At 37.2% G+C, this 17,629-nt stretch overlaps 1 protein-coding gene and 1 long non-coding RNA gene across 2 annotated transcripts in view; one reads left to right on the forward strand and one right to left on the reverse strand.

Annotated features, from left to right (window-relative positions):
• Positions 1-1,352: 1,352 nt before the first annotated feature.
• Positions 1,353-8,418, reverse strand: LOC306878675. The gene is made up of 5 exons (XR_013784961.1): positions 8,329-8,418; positions 7,828-7,898; positions 7,516-7,590; positions 6,344-6,501; positions 1,353-3,169 (listed from the first exon to the last, which is right to left on the reverse strand). It is a non-coding gene; the product is annotated as an uncharacterized lncRNA (long non-coding RNA).
• Positions 8,419-12,874: 4,456 nt separating this feature from the next.
• The window catches only part of LOC306878662 (GATA-binding factor 2-like), a 7,389-nt gene continuing 2,634 nt past the window's right edge, over positions 12,875-17,629 (forward strand). Inside the window, exons 1-3 of the mRNA XM_079431137.1 lie at positions 12,875-13,593; positions 14,471-15,010; positions 16,205-16,347. Of these exons, the coding sequence (XP_079287263.1) occupies positions 13,347-13,593; positions 14,471-15,010; positions 16,205-16,347 (930 nt within the window). The 5' untranslated portion in view covers positions 12,875-13,346. The remainder of the gene's footprint in view (positions 13,594-14,470; positions 15,011-16,204; positions 16,348-17,629) is intronic.

The raw sequence follows: 17,629 nt of genomic DNA on the forward strand, positions 1-17,629 counted from the left end.
ACAGTGGCAAAGTAATTTCAGGGTGGTGTTGTGTCGATTGAGTAATAATGACACGATCATGTCAGAATTCTGTGTCAAATAAAATGGGTCAAGGGCCACATGCTGTGTTTATCAGTGGATAGAGCGCAGGTATGCATGTGGGATCTCACATACTGATATGTCATGTGAGATCTCGCATATGAGTTCTCATTCTTACAGTCGCGGTCAGAATTATAGGCACCCTTAATAAATAAGATCAAAGAAGCCTATAAAAAATAAATCTATTGTTTATACTTTGCTCTTTCATTAAAAATAAAATAATCACAAAAATCTAACCTTTCAATAAGTAAAAAAAAATTAAAAAAATAAAACAGGCATGTGATCAGTTAGAGACAAATAAAAAAAAGCAGGAAAATATCACCACGCCCACAAGCCACGCCCCCGGCACTTATTATTAAAAATATATATTTTAGCACATTAAAAGATATATCTTATATTGTAATACATACTATTGTCCTGTAAAAATAAAAAGCAGCATTTAATAATCATGATAATAATATAATATAAAGCATAAATAGAATTGTTATTATTAAAGTACCTTAAAGTATAAACTCTTCTGCTCATCAAGGCTGCATTTATTTGATCAAAATATTGTGAAATATTATTACAAATTTAAAAAAAAGTGGAAATGTAAAAAAAAAAAAGTTTTCTATTTTAATATATTATAAAATGTAATGCTGTTCCTGTGATGCAAAGGATAATTTTCTGCATCATTACTCCAGTTTTTAGTGTCACATGGTTTTTTAGAAACCAATTTTATTTGATGCTCAAGAAATATATCTGATTATTATCAATGTTGAAAAGTTGTGCTGCTTCATATTTTGTGTGGAAATGGTGATACATTTTTTTTCAGGATTCAGTAACACTTTCCAGTAAGGGTACATGAATTATCATGAATTGCATAAATTAAATTGTCAGTGTTATCCACCTGCTCACTGGCACTGTAATTTTGTGAGGAAAACATGGAAATAATTTGTTGTTTTATCTTGCAAAGACATGCTTTCTTCTGTTTCCACACACATTTTTATGAAAATGGATATAATACTGTTTTTCTGGATTATTCATTCCAAGGTGCTGCGATTTCTAAGGCGACTTATATAAAACAATCAAGGTCAAGAGCAAAGCGTGCACATTAGGATTGGTGACGAATGAGAAAAGTGAGTTTATTTAGAGTTTGTATTGTGCAGTTTCCAGCAACCACGCCACTCGTTTCAGTTTCACTTTAAATATTTAGGCTGGGTGTTTATAATACGTGGTATAGTGAATGCTACTGCAGTTTGTGTTAGTTTTTACTTATATTTTCGTTCTTTTTTCTATTCTGAACACTGCTAAATTTCCAGGATATTTTTGTGGAGTGCAGGGAATATACAGTTGGGCAAAAAAGTATTTAGTCAGCCACCAATTGTGCAATTGTTCTCCCACTTAAAAAGATGAGAGAGGCCTGTAATTTCCATCATAGGTACACTTCAACTATGAGAGAGAGAGAATGGGGGGAAAGAATCCAGGAAATCACATTGTAGGATTTTTAATGAATTAATTGGTAAATTCCTCAGTAAAATAAGTATTTGGTTACCTACAAACAAGCAAGATTTCTGGCTCTCACAGACCTGTAACTTCTTCTTTAAGAGGCTCCTCTGTCCTCCACTCATTACCTGTATTAATGACACCTGTTTGAACTCGTTATTAGTATAAAAGACACCTGTCCACAACCTCAAACAGTCACACTCCAAACTCCACTATGGCCAAGACCAAAGAGCTGTCGAAGGACACCAGAAACAAAATTGTAGACCTGCACCAGGCTGGGAAGACTGAATCTGCAATAGGCAAGCAGCTTGGTGTGAAGAAATCAACTGTGGGAGCAATTATTAGAAAATGGAAGACATACAAGACCACTGATAATCTCCCTCGATCTGGGGTTCCACGCAAGATCTCACCCCGTGGGGTCAAAATGATCACAAGAACGGTGAGCAAAAATCCCAGAACCACACGGGGGGACCTAGTGAATGACCTGCAGAGAGCTGGGACCAAAGTAACAAAGGCTACCATCAGTAACACACTACGCCGCCAGGGACTCAAATCCTGCAGTGCCAGACGTGTCCCCCTGCTTAAGCCAGTACATGTCCGGGCCCGTCTGAAGCTTGCTTCAACTTGCATTACTGAAAGCATCCTAAAGGTGTCTGAACGTGAGGGATTGCCCCGGATGAAATCGTCAGGTGAAAGGTTATCATGTGGATAATTGAATTTACTGCTAAACTATTATTCATTAATTTTACTAATAGTTAGATTGGGCAGGCCTTCACAAAAGGGCGTTTAATTACAATTAAAAAAAGTAAAAAAATTGCCTTGACAAAAGGGCACTTTGGGCATCGAGGGGAAAAGGGGCAGGTGCTCAAGCACCAAACCCCCACCTGCACGTGCCCGACAATGAGTAAAAAAAAGAATATATTTTTGATATGCAGCAAAAGATTGAAGAGCATCACAAATTGCAAAGTGGCTATAAGAACATTAGCTAAAGCATTGAAAATTCCCATTTCCACCATCAGGGCCATAATTAAAATTTCCAGTCCACAGAAAATGTCACAAATCTGCTTGGAAGATGATGTGTGTCTATATTGTCTTAATGTTTATTTTCACAGGCCTCTTTTTTCATATTTATCAAAGGTGCCAGTAATTCTGACCACGACTGTATATACAAATGTGCCTAATTTGTTTATGACTTCACATTTTTGATTCGGGTGTATGAATGCGTTTTGCCCCACATTCACTGCAACAACTCTTTCCTAACTGTGAGCATATGAGTTTCTTAATTTGTGATTTGTAGAATAGGATTTGTGCACCTCAGGATTTGAAATTGTATTACTGTCGTGTTGTGTTTGTGAGAGAGAAAGTGTAAATAAAACATTTGCAACTCCTAAAAAAAATTTTTGTGACTTCGAATTTACTGATACGCATGTGTGACTATTTTTTATAACTGCAAATTCCACTGTCACAGGTGCTCAGTTTTGCTAAAATAATACCTTCATAGAACATGGTAGTAGTCAGCCATCCATGCAAACGCAGAGAGGTCAGTGTGGTGTACTGTTACTGATACAGCTGTCCAGGCCAACATCTGATGTACTGATGTCTTCAACTGTAAACCAAGAAAACATGCAATAAATATAGTACAGTTCAAAATCCATCATACATAACCAATATAACATGGCTGCCTAATCCTGCTCCTGGAGATCTGCCTTCCTAAATTCAGATCTGGACACCCCTGCGTTATGAAGTATCACATCTGGTCTCTGGTATTATAAAGTATCAATCCAAGTTTAATTTAAGATTAGCTAAGTAGAAAATATTTGTGGCATAATACTGGCATTTTCTTTTTCATGCAATTTTCATACAAGATTAACCCTCTACAGTACGCAATATAATATCAACGAGAAAAAAAAATATTTGTGATGTTTTTCCTGCTTAAAATTGAACACTATAACAAATTCAATAAACATTTTCATTAATTTTATTTATTTATATTTTAAAAGTGTGTTGCCTCAAGGCAACATTGTACCACAACGGACAAATTAAACATTTGACATTTTTATGCATAAAAAATAAATATATTTATTGTTAACATCATTTTCCATAACCAAACACCTGAACAGTTAGTTTTATCAAGTTTTTAAAGTATTGCATATCTCATATTTAATAAAATGCAATTTCATATCCAGCTCTTGCTCTCAGGCAACATTGTACTATCGTGGATCACAAGTATAATCTAACCATCATATCAGTTATCATATCAAAACATTACAATCAGAGTTCAAGTTAAAAAATTAAGGTAAAAAAATCAGCATAACCTTATCCTAATATGCACTTTATCCTTACAAGCATGCACACACACACACACACACACACACACGCACATGCATGTAAAATCCTACTTCCTCACTAATGACACCTCACTGCTTCTGAGAAAGCAATTCCTCAACAGAAAAATCATAATGTGCAGATATAGTATCTGAATTACTATTTTTACAAATGCATTACAAAATTTTGCAAAAATGCAAATACATTTAGATAATTCTAACTCTTTTCCTTACTAATATCATATACTTGTATTATAACTTAGCAGGCCTGCATGGCCTCATCCGATTCCATTACGGTACAATGTTGAGGCAACATGAAGTTTTAATTTCCTAAAATAAATATGATGATATAAAGAAAAGTTTTTGAAAATACTTCTTAACTTAATAATGAAGGTGACTCATACTTGTTGTAGGCAATTATATGGATGAAAATTGATGATATATGCACTTTTCATTGGAGAAAATAGGGAGTCATGTGACGTGCACATGTCCTGACATTAGGTGCGTTCGACTTGAAGCACGGCTACAGACGGCGATCAACGAGAGTAGCCGCTTGCAGTCAGGGGCGGAGTTGAAAACGGAGTCGTCAAGTCGGACACTTCGGGGCTCTCGTAATTTGCTGCATCTACCTCAGTCATGGCAGATCACGTGGCGTTTGCTTGCTTTATTGCAGACGAACTGGAAGCTATAGAAATGCCGTTATTGTTGTATGAAATTGAGCACAATGAGCAACGAAAGTGAGTAAAGGTTCAATGTAATAAGTATTGTTTTAATAAACCTTTAAGATGTATGTAATATTTTGAAAGGGTGTCATCACGACAGAAACAAGTTTTAAGTAAATAAACAGAACATATTGAAAATTTGACTTGTGCAGTATGATTCATTATGCGTGTTTTTGCTACTGCAACTTAATAAAAATAATAAAAAAGCACATTTTAGTAAGACAAAACACCATGAACATTCATACGTGAACACCATGAACAGGCCTACGGATAAGCCCAATTTATTTGCCTTTCTATTATGATTTATACCAGCTTATGAAAGTGATCTGAATGTTGTATTAAGTTGACATCCAGTTGTTGGCAGTAATCACATGCAAGTGAAGATGGATGAACCCAGTAACTAGACAATTAGTATCAATCAGAATCCATGATGACCACATTATATTAAAAATCTGTAAGATTGACATTTGATTTATTCCATAAAAAAATGATTATCTAAATAGGTTATGCAGCTTAATACTGTAAAGGGTCTGTATGAAAAAGGTCCAAAATAAACCTATGCTATACGAATGAACAAAAAAGTGATTGCAGTAAAAATAATTGTAATCTTTTAATAAACATGATTTACGAGATGAAGATGACATGAAAAGTTAATTTATTTTTATTTTTTTGAAAGTCCGTATATGAGCATTAGTGGGACTGAAGTTGTCAGAATAAACCCGAAATACACGTTGGTGTTGTCATGTGGTGAATTTGGCCAATCGTGAAACAGCTGTGTCGTCATCAGCGCTCCCGCAGTCGCTCTGGAGAAATTGCGCCGGCTGAGTCAGCCGGCTGCTCTCGAAACGCTATCGCGGTACTTTGATGCCACACGTGACAGTGACGTGTGGTCGGCGCCGGTTCAAGTCGGACTAAATTTCTAACCGGCATGCACTGCTTCAAGTCAGCCGCCGATCGGTCTGCTAAGTGCTGCATGAAGTCGAACGCACCTATTGGAAGCAAAATGGACCACTGTGGGTCATGTGACCACTTTTTTGGGGTTTTCATTGATTAGTGTTTGAGTTCTACTACCCTGAGATAGCATTTATCAATTAAATGGGTGTCTCATTTTATTAAAAAATCCTAAAATAAAGTATGTTGCCTGGAGGCAACACAGTACCAAACGATGCTAAATATCAAATTAAATCAGTAAATAAGGAATAAATGTGTACTACAGAGGTGGCACAGAAGAACACAAGTGGCTTGTAGGTGTATTTTCAGATGTTTAATGAGGCTCAGAGGTTGCATAAGTGCAATTAAATTCACTGATTTTATCACTGAATCATTAATTGAATTGATTCGTTCGAACGGCTGATTCATTCAGGAGTGAAGTACATGACTGCCTTTATGAATGGGTAATTGAATCATTGACTCATTAATTTAAAAACGCAGTTCATTCTTAAACGAAACACCGCTGTATTTGAATGAAGATGCACAGCGGCTTGGCTGGACTGAAATGGTCGCACTGTAAAGCCCTGCAAAGGAGCATTAGTTCCTCTTCAAAAGTTATAGTACACACCACCACACACAAATGAGATGTGCAATCAACCTTTTGCATCATCTGGCAGAGTTTTGCCTACAAATAAATGGTGATATCTCGGTACATGTAATTTAGAGAACAGGTAAACACTGTTCATTTACATATATTACCAACACTGTAACAATACAAATCTGGTTGAAAATCTGTTAACTTACCTTTTAGGGCAATGATTACAATATAAGGATAATATTTGGCAGCTTTGTATGTTCATTTATAGTTGTCCTCATCTGAAGTCATCGTGAGATTTGGCGTCTTCTGAAGTCTTCTCAAGTGAGGCTGGATCCAAACTGGAACTTGCATAATCTTTAGTAACCTTGGGATGGGCATCCCGAGACAGAAACAGGAAACCAAAAGGAGAAAGATTAGCAGAGGTGCTGTTCGTATTATTTCACACAAAAGATGATCCATTTCTTCACATATAACTGTAGTGCACGATTATGATATGTGTTTTGTGTGAATATCTGTTAAACTGTAAATTATTTCTGTGACCAAAGCTGTATTTTCAGCAGGCGTGGTTCAGCAAGGTCTGCAGCAGGAGAGAGATTTGGGAGACGAGCATTGAGTAAAGTGCAAAATGATAAACACCTGTGTCTAATTGCAGTAATTAGCGTGGATAAGGTTATGCTGATTTTAAATTTTTTTACCTTGAAACAACTCTGATTGTAATGTTTTGCTATGATAACTGATATGATGGTTTGGTTATACTTGTGATCCATGATGGTACATTTGGCTGGATAAAAAGCCACCGGAGAACGGGAAGGTGGAGAGAGAGTCTGGACTGGGAGCTTGTGCGTGCTTCTCCCAAAAACAGTGGGATGAAACAAGCCCCCTCGCCACAGTTTAAAAGTTATTTTAAAAAAGAAAAGAAAAAAGAAATTCATATTTTTATTCAGCAAGGATGCATTAAATTGATCAAAAGTGAGTGTAAAGAATTTTGCTTAAAATAAATGCTGTTCTTTTGAAATTTCTATTCATCAAAGAATCCTAAAGAAAATTAAAAATAAATATTCAGCAGCTCAACTGTTTTCAGAAATGTTTCTTGAGCAGCAAATCAGTATATTATAATGATTTCTGAAGGATCGTGTGACACTGAAGACTGGAGTAATGATGCTGGAAATTCAGCTTTGATCACAGGAATAAATTACATTTTACTATATATTCACACAAAACAGCTATTTTAAATCGTAATATTTTACAATATTACTGGGGCTTTTTTTTGTGTGTTTTTTTATCTGATTTTTTAAAATAAATTCAGCCTTGGTGAGCATAAGAGATGTATTTTCTAAAAATATAAAATTTTGAAGAATAGTGTATATTTGAGGTTCACTGTGCTTTGGAGATGTTGTCTGACAGGAGGTTCGCTCAGATTCTGGGGTGCAGCAGGCCATCAGCATTGAAGAATCTAGGAACATAACAAGCAATCTGTCACAGAGACAACCATATTTAGTATGCAATGCCAGGTTTATTACAAGGAAAATGTAAATGCCACCTCTAAAGCAGAGGTGAAATGTGGAAAAGTTAAAAATTATTTCTTAACATAACCGAATTTGTTTCTAGGTTTACTTATTTAATATTCTCATACTGCTTACTTATGGATGTCAAACCCGTCTTAAAAAATTAAGAAGCTTTCCCAGTTCACCTGTCCTTCTCCGTCTAGGGCTCCCTTCAGACATTGTGGAATCTTGGAGCTTCCCCTGTTGTTTGTTGCTCCTGCAATCAGTAGTTTTTGTATTTGTTTAGCAGGAGAGATCACAACACGCTTGAACTTGATTCAGTTTAACTGTAGCGCAGTGACGTCGCGGATTAACGGTACAGTGCAACTGTGAGGCTAAATGTTTAGGTTAAATAAATGAGCCTATTTCCAATTACCCATTGAAAAAAACACCAGCAAAACTATTACAGAACTGTCAAAAGCTCTCATCTACACATACATATGTAATTAAAATCCCAAACTTTCATAAAGAGCTCAGTCTATGGAGTTAGCCTAATGTTACGTCCTCTGAAAACTGCTAAAATGCTAACGGACATGTTCGAAGACATTAAACCATTTATAAATTAATTTCAACAGACAATTACAAGCAAGAGAAGTGTCAGGGACAGTTGTATGTAATATCTGTGTGATTTTAGGGACTAAGCTTACCGAAAACAGTCAAAACAGCAGCGAAAGACGGAGCTTCCTGCTAGTCAGTCGTCGTTTCCATGGCAACTCCCTCTACTCCAGTGTTTGAATGAGACTCGAATGTTCAGCACGCGCGCCAATTAAAACACGTCACAGTCACGAAGAATTCACATAAACATTTAAAATTAGAACATTACATAATAAATAAATAAATAAATTATTATTAAATCATCTATTATTTTTCTATTCTTTTTACTTGTTTTATTTTGTGTTCACGGTGTGTGTGTGTGTGTGTGTGTGTGTGTGTGTGTGTGTGTGTGTGTGTACTTGGATGGGTCAAATGCAGAGCACAAATTCTGAGTATGGGACACCATACTTGTCCACCTTTTCTTTTCTTTTCTTTTCTTTTCTTTTCTTTTCTTTTCTTTTCTTTTCCTCTAACATTAGTGTTCCCTCTTTCAATCAATCTACTTGTTTAATTTTTATTAATTTTTAATTTATTTTATTTATTTTGTTTTATTTTGTGTTCACTCTGTGTGTGTGTGTGTGTGTGTGTGTGTGTGTGTGTGTGTATGTTTATGTGGTTTATGAGGACACAAATTTGTATAATGACATGGGTATGACAGAGGTATTATAATATGAAGGTGGTTTATGAGGACACTGCCTATGTCCCCGTAATTCAAAAGGCTTAAAAAACATACTAAATGGTGTTTTTTTGAAAATCTGAAAATGCACAAGGTTTCCTGTGAGGGGTAATTTTAGGTGTAGGATTGGTGTAGGGCAATAGCACACACAGTTTGTTCAGTATAAAAACCATTACGCCTATGGAGAGTCCCCATAAATAATAAACCACAAAAACCAACATGCGTGTGTGTGTGTGTGTGGGGGGGAGGGGGCGGTGGGGGCAGTAAGTGCAGGGCACAGGTGGGTATATCGATGTGGGAGAAGTGGATTGGGTGAGAGGTAGTTGATGTGAGGGGTGTGGATGGGTGTAGAGGAGGGTGTATGAGTGTGGGTTGGGTGAGAAAAGTGTGGTGGCAAGAGTTTGTGGGATGTTGGTGTATTGCTATGGGAGGTTTGGGTGAGTGGATGTCGATGAGGAAGAGTGGGTGTGTGTATAGCAGTCTAGGGTGGGGGGATTGTAGATGTAGGTGTGTCACAGTGCAGCTCTTTTCATATAGTGATGCTGTTTCTGTGTGACTGTCAGTCTGTTCTCTCCCCTCACTCACCCCCAAACCCCACTCCAACACATACAACCTACACTTTCAGATCTTTCAGACTGCTACTGTCAGTCATGCTTTTGAGAATTGTATGTAACAGTAAGTGGGAAACCTAGTTTTGAACAATGGAAGTAGTTGACTTGGGATTACTTTAGCCTGGACATTTGCCAGGAGTCGACAACAACACGTCTTGCCTTAACTTTAAAATTGTCGGAACAGAGAAAAGATGTTAATGAAAAACAAATGTGAGTTTACATTCTCTATAACAAGTAGTGTTTAATTATTTTACAAACATCACACAATTGAATTCCATCCTTGGAAATAACTGAAGTATATTTAAAATAGTACAAAGTGTTACAGAAAACTAAGAAAATGATATTCTGTACATATTAAACGTCCTCAATCAGTCCTCAATGACTCACACATTCCAGAAGTTATATATGCGTTATGCATTTCTTGTCAAAGATATTGTAAAAATTAAATTTTAGTATATTTTAATTACTGATGACACTAAAATTGTTATATATTATATAAATACCAAATTATATTTGGTCATACAACTATGGTGAATGTATTTCATCAGACAATAATTTAATCTGATTTAAGTCAGGGCATGCTACAGATTTATACTGTATTTTATGCTATAATTTATTTGTGAAACCAGTTTTATAATTTTGTTTTAGACTCCTCTCAGATATATTATATCATTAGCAACTAGAATAATTTAAGATGTACCATCTAGCATGCTTGACTATGATACTAAACTACCCTTGAATTTAACCTTGTCAGAAAGTGGAACAATCTAATTAATTTGTAATTAGGTAAAATAGACACCAGCTTGGCCAGGTTCGGAGACCAGCTTAGACAGACTGGGAGACCAGCTAAAACCAGCCTGACCAGGCTGGGAGACCAGCTAAAACCAGGCTGGCCAGGATGGGAGACCAGCTAAAACCAGCCTGACCAGGCTGGGAGACCAGCTAAAACCAGCCTGGCCAGGATGGGAGACCAGCTAAAACCAGCCTGACCAGGCTGGGAGACCAGCTAAAACCAGCCTGGCCAGGATGGGAGACCAGCCTGACCAGGCTGGGAGACCAGCTAAAACCAGCCTGGCCAGGATGGGAGACCAGCTAAAACCAGCCTGACCAGGCTGGGAGACCAGCTAAAACCAGCCTGGCCAGGATGGGAGACCAGCCTGACCAGGCTGGGAGACCAGCTAAAACCAGCCTGGCCAGCCTGACCAGGCTGGGAGACCAGCTAAAACCAGCCTGGCCAGCCTAGACAGGCTGGGAGACCAGTTAAAACCAGCCTGACCAGGCTGGAAGGCCAGCTGACCAACCAGCTAAAACCAGCCTGACCAGCCTAGACAGGCTGGGAGACCAGCTAAAACCAGCCTGACCAGGCTGGAAGGCCAGCTGACCAACCAGCTAAAACCAGCCTGACCAGCCTAGACAGGCTGGGAGACCAGCTAAAACCAGCCTGACCAGGCTGGAAGGCCAGCTGACCAACCAGCTAAAACCAGCCTGACCAGCCTAGACAGGCTGGGAGACCAGCTAAAACCAGCCTGACCAGGCTGGAAGGCCAGCTGACCAACCAGCTAAAACCAGCCTGACCAGCCTGGCCAGGCTGGGAGACCAGCTAAAACCAGCTATTTCCAGCTTAAACCAGCTAAAACCAGCCAACCATCTTAGGCTGGTTTAAGCTGGTTTTTTCAGCAGGGAGGTCCGGCCTTAAAAAAACAAAACACTCATAATCCCAGTGTAAATCAAATCAAGACTTGTAATGACTGTTATGATATATATTAGTTTAACATTCCTTTCTGGTCTTTTGCCTGAGAAAGGGCAAGACTGACAGATTGTTACTGCAGTATGCTGTTAATACTGCCTTCCTGATACTCTTTTGCGGAGGAAATTAACAGGCAATTAAGGGATCATGGGCTACACTGTTTAGCTTACACTGTCAAGCGGAGAGAGAGAAAGTGAGAGTGAGAGGAGGGCAGAGAGAATAAGAGAGAGTTCCAGGTTAAAATGTTCATCATGCAGGTTTTATGAAATCATAAGATTTGTTCAAACTGCTCCATCAGATGCAGAAAGAACACAACAAAAGACTACACAATGAAGCACTTGATCATCCTAGTGGGCTGACTCCATAATATATAAACGTATACTGGAAATTATTAAGTGCTGCTCTTTACCCTTTTGAGCCTTTTGATTACTTAAAATCTGAAGCATGAGAGGAAGGATTGTTTTCTTTACAGAAAACATCCAAATCAAATTGTAAAATGGAATTTAAGTGATAAACTTAGTTCTTTCAGTCACTTTTTGATCACAGTGCAATAAATACATAAGAACGAAAGTATAATTTAATGTCTGGTTTATCATTTGATGTGCATGTTTGGATGAATGTTACACGACAGAACTAACAAACATCTAAATCAGCTGTTTTTTTTCTTTTGGTTTAACCCTCAATCAAACACATAACAAATCTATAGCACACCACTTCATTTACAGATCGATTTATGAAAAATTTACGTGCCAAATGACTGCAGTTGTCTAATTTTGAATGGCAACGACAGGCGCTTTGAAGGAATGTCATTCTCTCTCTCTCTCTCTCTCTCTCTCTCTCTCTCTCATTCACCCTGCCTGACTCACTTTCCCTCTCTCTCTCATCAAAGTGACGGAAAGATCTTATGAGAGTCAGGGTAGGTGGTCAGCGGTTTCGTGTTGTCATTGACCGCGCACGAGACGTATCTGCCGAGACAAACGATACGCGCGCACTGGCCAGAAACTTATTCCCTGAATTATTAAAGATCAGGAGAAGTCGATAGAGGACGTTGCGTTGCATTACTTCGTAGAGGGAAAAAATAATACTCACCTCACCTGGAGCATGCGCTGGTTTCTCCAGGCGCTACATCAGTTTCATAAACTCCGATTAAATGTTCTTAAGAATTGCAACCAATTTCACTGGCAACACAGCGGTCTGCATTATTTGATATATAGTTTTCAGAGAATTAATATAAATTTAGGCCTAAATACCAATTTTTATATAAATATTATAAATGTGTACACATTATTTGTATGTTTTTTTCTTAATATAAACGTTAAGCGTTACCAATTAGCGACTTATTATCCATTCGCGCGAAGCTACAGGATGCTGCTGTGTGAAATGTGCAATAACTACTAGCAGCGCAACGAATGATAAAGAAAGAGACGCGTGGGGTAAATTGGAGTTTCAGGTGTCAAACTGGAAAAAAAGGCGAACTCTAATTGGCTAGAAAATCATTTATGCTGAAGGGAGGAGTCCGCCCTCGGCCTCTGCCTCATATACAACTATTTTGCACACTGTTTGTTGACTAGTCGCTAGTGTGACTACCTGTGGCGATCATCCTCATCCTCACATGCACGAGTACTTTTTGAGCCGTAGGCGCGTTATGGAGTGACAAGATAATAAGGTCGGTTACTCTTCTTGGACTATTTTTTCAACCTCTGCTTTTCTTCCAACGCACAGGATTTGGTTTCGAACATTATCTGAGGATCTACCTCAGTACACACCAACTCATATAGCTGGGGTAATCAGCTGTGGTGGAATTTTTGTGATCTTTGCACGCGCGATCTAGGTTATTATATTAGTCATTTAGGCTTACGCACTCATAGGCGTACTTAATTGGGCTTTTATTTAAGATATTCAAGAAAACAACACTTTGGAAAAAACATACTCGCTGGATGAACTTGAAAATAAAATAACTTTTTTTTAAAAAGGTTAAAAAAAAAAAAATCACCGCTCACGAAAACTTGCATCCCTGTCCTGGGAGAGCATCTACAGATGATGGAGCTCCCTGCGGAGATGATGCATGCCCATCATTCAGCCTTAATGGCTACCTCAGACTCGGTGTTTCCGCACGCTGGTTTAGGACATCATTCGGGATATATGGAGACAGGTACCCCATTATTACCACCAGACGAGGTGGATGTATTTCTCAGTCATTTGGACTCTCAAGGAAACCCCTATTATCACACACACGGGTCCCACTCTCATACCCGTGAACGAATGTCTTACAGTCAAACGCATGGTGAGTAGGCCTGGAGCTCTGTCAATTTTTTTCTTAATTACAATTATTAGTTTTTTATTGTCAGTGTAACGGGACAATTTTGAGATCAAGGGATATGCTTTTTTTACTGCATCACTTTTTTCCCCTCTCTTTTTTTTCTAATCAGATCCATGCTTTAGATGCTTCTCTCCTGCTTTAATATTGTATCCCAATACAAAATTACTTTTGTTATTATTATTAATGTTATAGTAGTGTAGGCTAATTCTGTGATATCAGTTTCAATGAACACGAAGCTCGAATTCAGTTTGACGACTCTTAATAAACTGTGTATTAAGTAGGCCTATATTAAGAATATTAAGTAGCCAAGTGTATTTACAAATATCACAAATTAAATATACAACGATTATTATTTTAATATTGTACATTTAAATGTGTTATATAGGCCTAATATCATATTAATAAATTGTATATTAGATTAGGCTATATTAATGTCTGTTTTAACGAATTTGAGTAGTAGGCCTATTTAAGAAACAAAAACCATGACACGCATTTTGAATCAAATTAGTTTCACGGAAATTAAAATAACATCTGACATCGAGGAAAATAATTATGATGGTTCCAAATATTTTGAGATATTAGTCCTAATTCTAATTCCAAATGATAGTAATCGGTTCGCATTTCCAATCTGGCCTCGCAGAACAAGTTTTAATTTGTTAATCACTTTTGTTAGTTGCAATTTAACACATTTTCGAGTTTCCTCATTTGGATTGCTTAATGGGCTACCTACTTTTTAACTAGCCTACTGTTTTTTGCAGTGTGGATAAACGAGGATAACATTTAGAATCGAATTGACTTTTAACTATGCACGTGTATATATTTTTTCCTCTCCTTTTGGCAGCACGGCTTACGGGTGGCTCAATGTGTCGACCTCACCTTATCCACACTCAAGGTCTCTCTATACTGGACAACAGCAAATCGACTTTTTCGGCAGCGCAACACCACAGCACATGGACCGTCAGCCACCTGAGCAAAGCGGTTCTGCATTCAGCAGGCGCCGACAACGTAAACAACCTGTACACCGGCACTGGAACACCTGGCCCAGCTTCCATGCCTTGCCTGTCCATGACTCAACACTGCAGCCCTCAGCTCTACTGCCTGCCCCCTACTCCACCCAAAGACGCGTCCCCCGACCCTGATTGTACTTCAGTGAGGGACACTGGGAAGTACCATCTCCATCTGGTCGACGGGATGAAGATGGAGTGCACCAGTCCAATCCGTGGCAATCTGGCACAAACTACAACTATACCTTCATATTCTGATTACGCTTTACCTGGAGCGCACGAGTACCCAGGCAGTGTGTTTCGTTCCAGAGGTCTGCTCGGGAGCTGTGCGAGCAACATGACGTCAAAATGCAAAAGCAAAAGCCGTGCTTTCTCAGGTAAAGTTCAGAGTTTAGTTGAAATTAACAGTGGAATTTACAAGAGATTAACTGTCTAACTTTAAACATCCGGTAAATGATCCAAACATAGTGTTAATGTAATAGTATAATTTCAGTACCGAATGAACATGTTCTATTTTATAATTATTTTATGGAGCAGTATACTTTTTGGGATTAATCGCGATTAATCGCATCCAAAATAAACGTTTTTGTGCACTTAATATATATGCGTGTACTGTGTACATTTATTATGAATATATAAAGACACACACAGTATATATTTTGAAAATATTTACATGTATTTACATATTTATATTCATATAATTTATATTATATATAGATATATTTAAAATATAAACATAACATTTTTCTTAAATATATACATGCATGTGTGTGTGTATTTATATATACATAATAAATATACACAGTACACACATATATTATGTACACAAAAACGTTTATTTTGGACGTGATTAATCGCGATTAATCATTGCCCAGCACTAATTATAAATACATAGACACTGTAATGTGTTGCCATAACTTTGTTGCAGTAGGCACAGTTTGTGCATCTGGATTGAAATAAAGGAAAATGCACTTTATTAGAATAATAGCTAAATAAAATATATACAATATTAATATCTAGAAATATTCTGTATAAGTAATTTGACCATATAGATTATTTTTATATTTAATAACATATATGCAGAACCAATTTTAATTCGTTTTATTTCTGCTTTTTGGCACAGTAGTAATAATTCGACTAAAAACATCATTTGCATTTTTAGTTTTTTTTATTTATTTTGAATGGCATAAAAAATAATCATAATTATACAAGTACTGTGCTGAATTATTTAGGGCTGTTTTGGCCATGTCAAACAGCTCATCTTAACACGCTTCTAATTTGGCAGGGAATGGCTGTAATGTAAAAAAGTTATAAATGAATTTTAATTAATGCGGTCAGTGGATTAAAGTTGGTTGTTTTACCTTTGAATACTGTTGCTTCCTGTTGGGTGTTATTCATTAGATACCCACCAAATGGAAGGACCAATATCCCAAAAGTATAAAAGTGTGAATATCTGTAAAACAAATATCAAATTGGTTATCGATCTCCACATATAATTAATAATTTCAGCATGAATAAGTTATGTTTTTTTTATTTTGTGCATCTCTTTTGTACATAATGTGTGCCTGAAGGGCGAGAATGTGTGAACTGTGGAGCTACATCAACTCCTCTGTGGCGGAGAGATGGAACAGGTCATTATCTCTGTAATGCATGTGGACTCTATCACAAGATGAATGGCCAGAACCGACCACTCATCAGACCTAAGCGCCGACTGGTAAGTGTCACCACACACATACACACCTTCACATAAACACAGTTCATGTTTGAGTTTAGAATCTTTCTGACAATACACATTGTATAATGAAGAAATATTTTTTTTTAAGTCTTTGCCTAAATGTTAACAAAAAATTAAATAATGTACGTGGAACTCTAGACAGTATTAACACTTCAGGAAAAACTGTTATGTGTTAATATCTATGTGTTAATATAATGTTTCACTTTCTGTAATATTGTGCCCATATAATGCACTGCAGAGAATGTGTACAGACAAAGCGAGAAGGAGAGAAGAAGAGTGAAAGGCATTTGTCTCGGTGTGTGTAATGGACCTATTGACAGGTTTAAATAGCAAGTAATGAATTAGAATTCAGTGTAAATTTGACCAGAAATCAGATACTTGTATTCCTGGCAGGCCTATCATTTTACCTTCTTTTGTGTATTCCATGGTTGTAATGTTATAAATTCCTGTACATCAAATATATGTGTATGCTGAAGAATTTCATGATTTTAAATATAAGCTGAAAACTGTTCGACTGTTGGTGATTTCACATTCATGAAAGTCCCGTGTAATTGTTAAGCACAGAGCAGCTGCAGAACTACCGTCACTGAAGAGAAACATAATAAATCAGCTTGAAAGTGACTGCATCTGTGCATTTTGTGTGACCCTCCATTTAGAGCGTATTAGCTGTAAATTAGGCTGACTAGTTTCGGGGTCTTATTCTTTAGTCAGTGTGTGACGAGTGCTTCTGCATCAGCTACAGGTCGTATATTTGCAGGGCGCCTGCAGAGACAGCTCGGTCCATTTGTTTCCTTGGCAGGAAGTCTGCCCGGTACCGATAACTTTGTGAGACCCAAAAACGCTTCCTTTTGTGGTTATTTTCTTGATGTATTTTCTTTTGGCATGTTGAGAATCTACAATTTCTGTATTGTTATGTGAATTTATGGGATTTAAGGGTGTACTTCTGTTTGACATGAGAGTTTGAGAGTCAAGTTAAAGTGAAGATTCTGAAGTCAGCATCATCATGTTTCTTTATTCATTTCTTTATTTCTTAATTAAGTTGGCTGTTTTCCAAAAGTATTTTTCTTTATCTTTTTAGTATGTTTTAGTAGTATTTTCTTGCCTATTAAAATAATATTTTTATAATACTTAAGCAATGCACATATACTCTTCTCTTACTTTATAAGACAAAGCTCCATTCGGTTTGTTAAAATAGGTCATAGAGTGTTGAGAAAAAATACTGTAAAGACAGTCCAGTATATATCTTAAGATGCCATTGTAT

Source organism: Barbus barbus (assembly GCF_936440315.1).
Source record: "Barbus barbus genome assembly, chromosome: 13".
Taxonomy (NCBI): domain Eukaryota; kingdom Metazoa; phylum Chordata; class Actinopteri; order Cypriniformes; family Cyprinidae; genus Barbus; species Barbus barbus.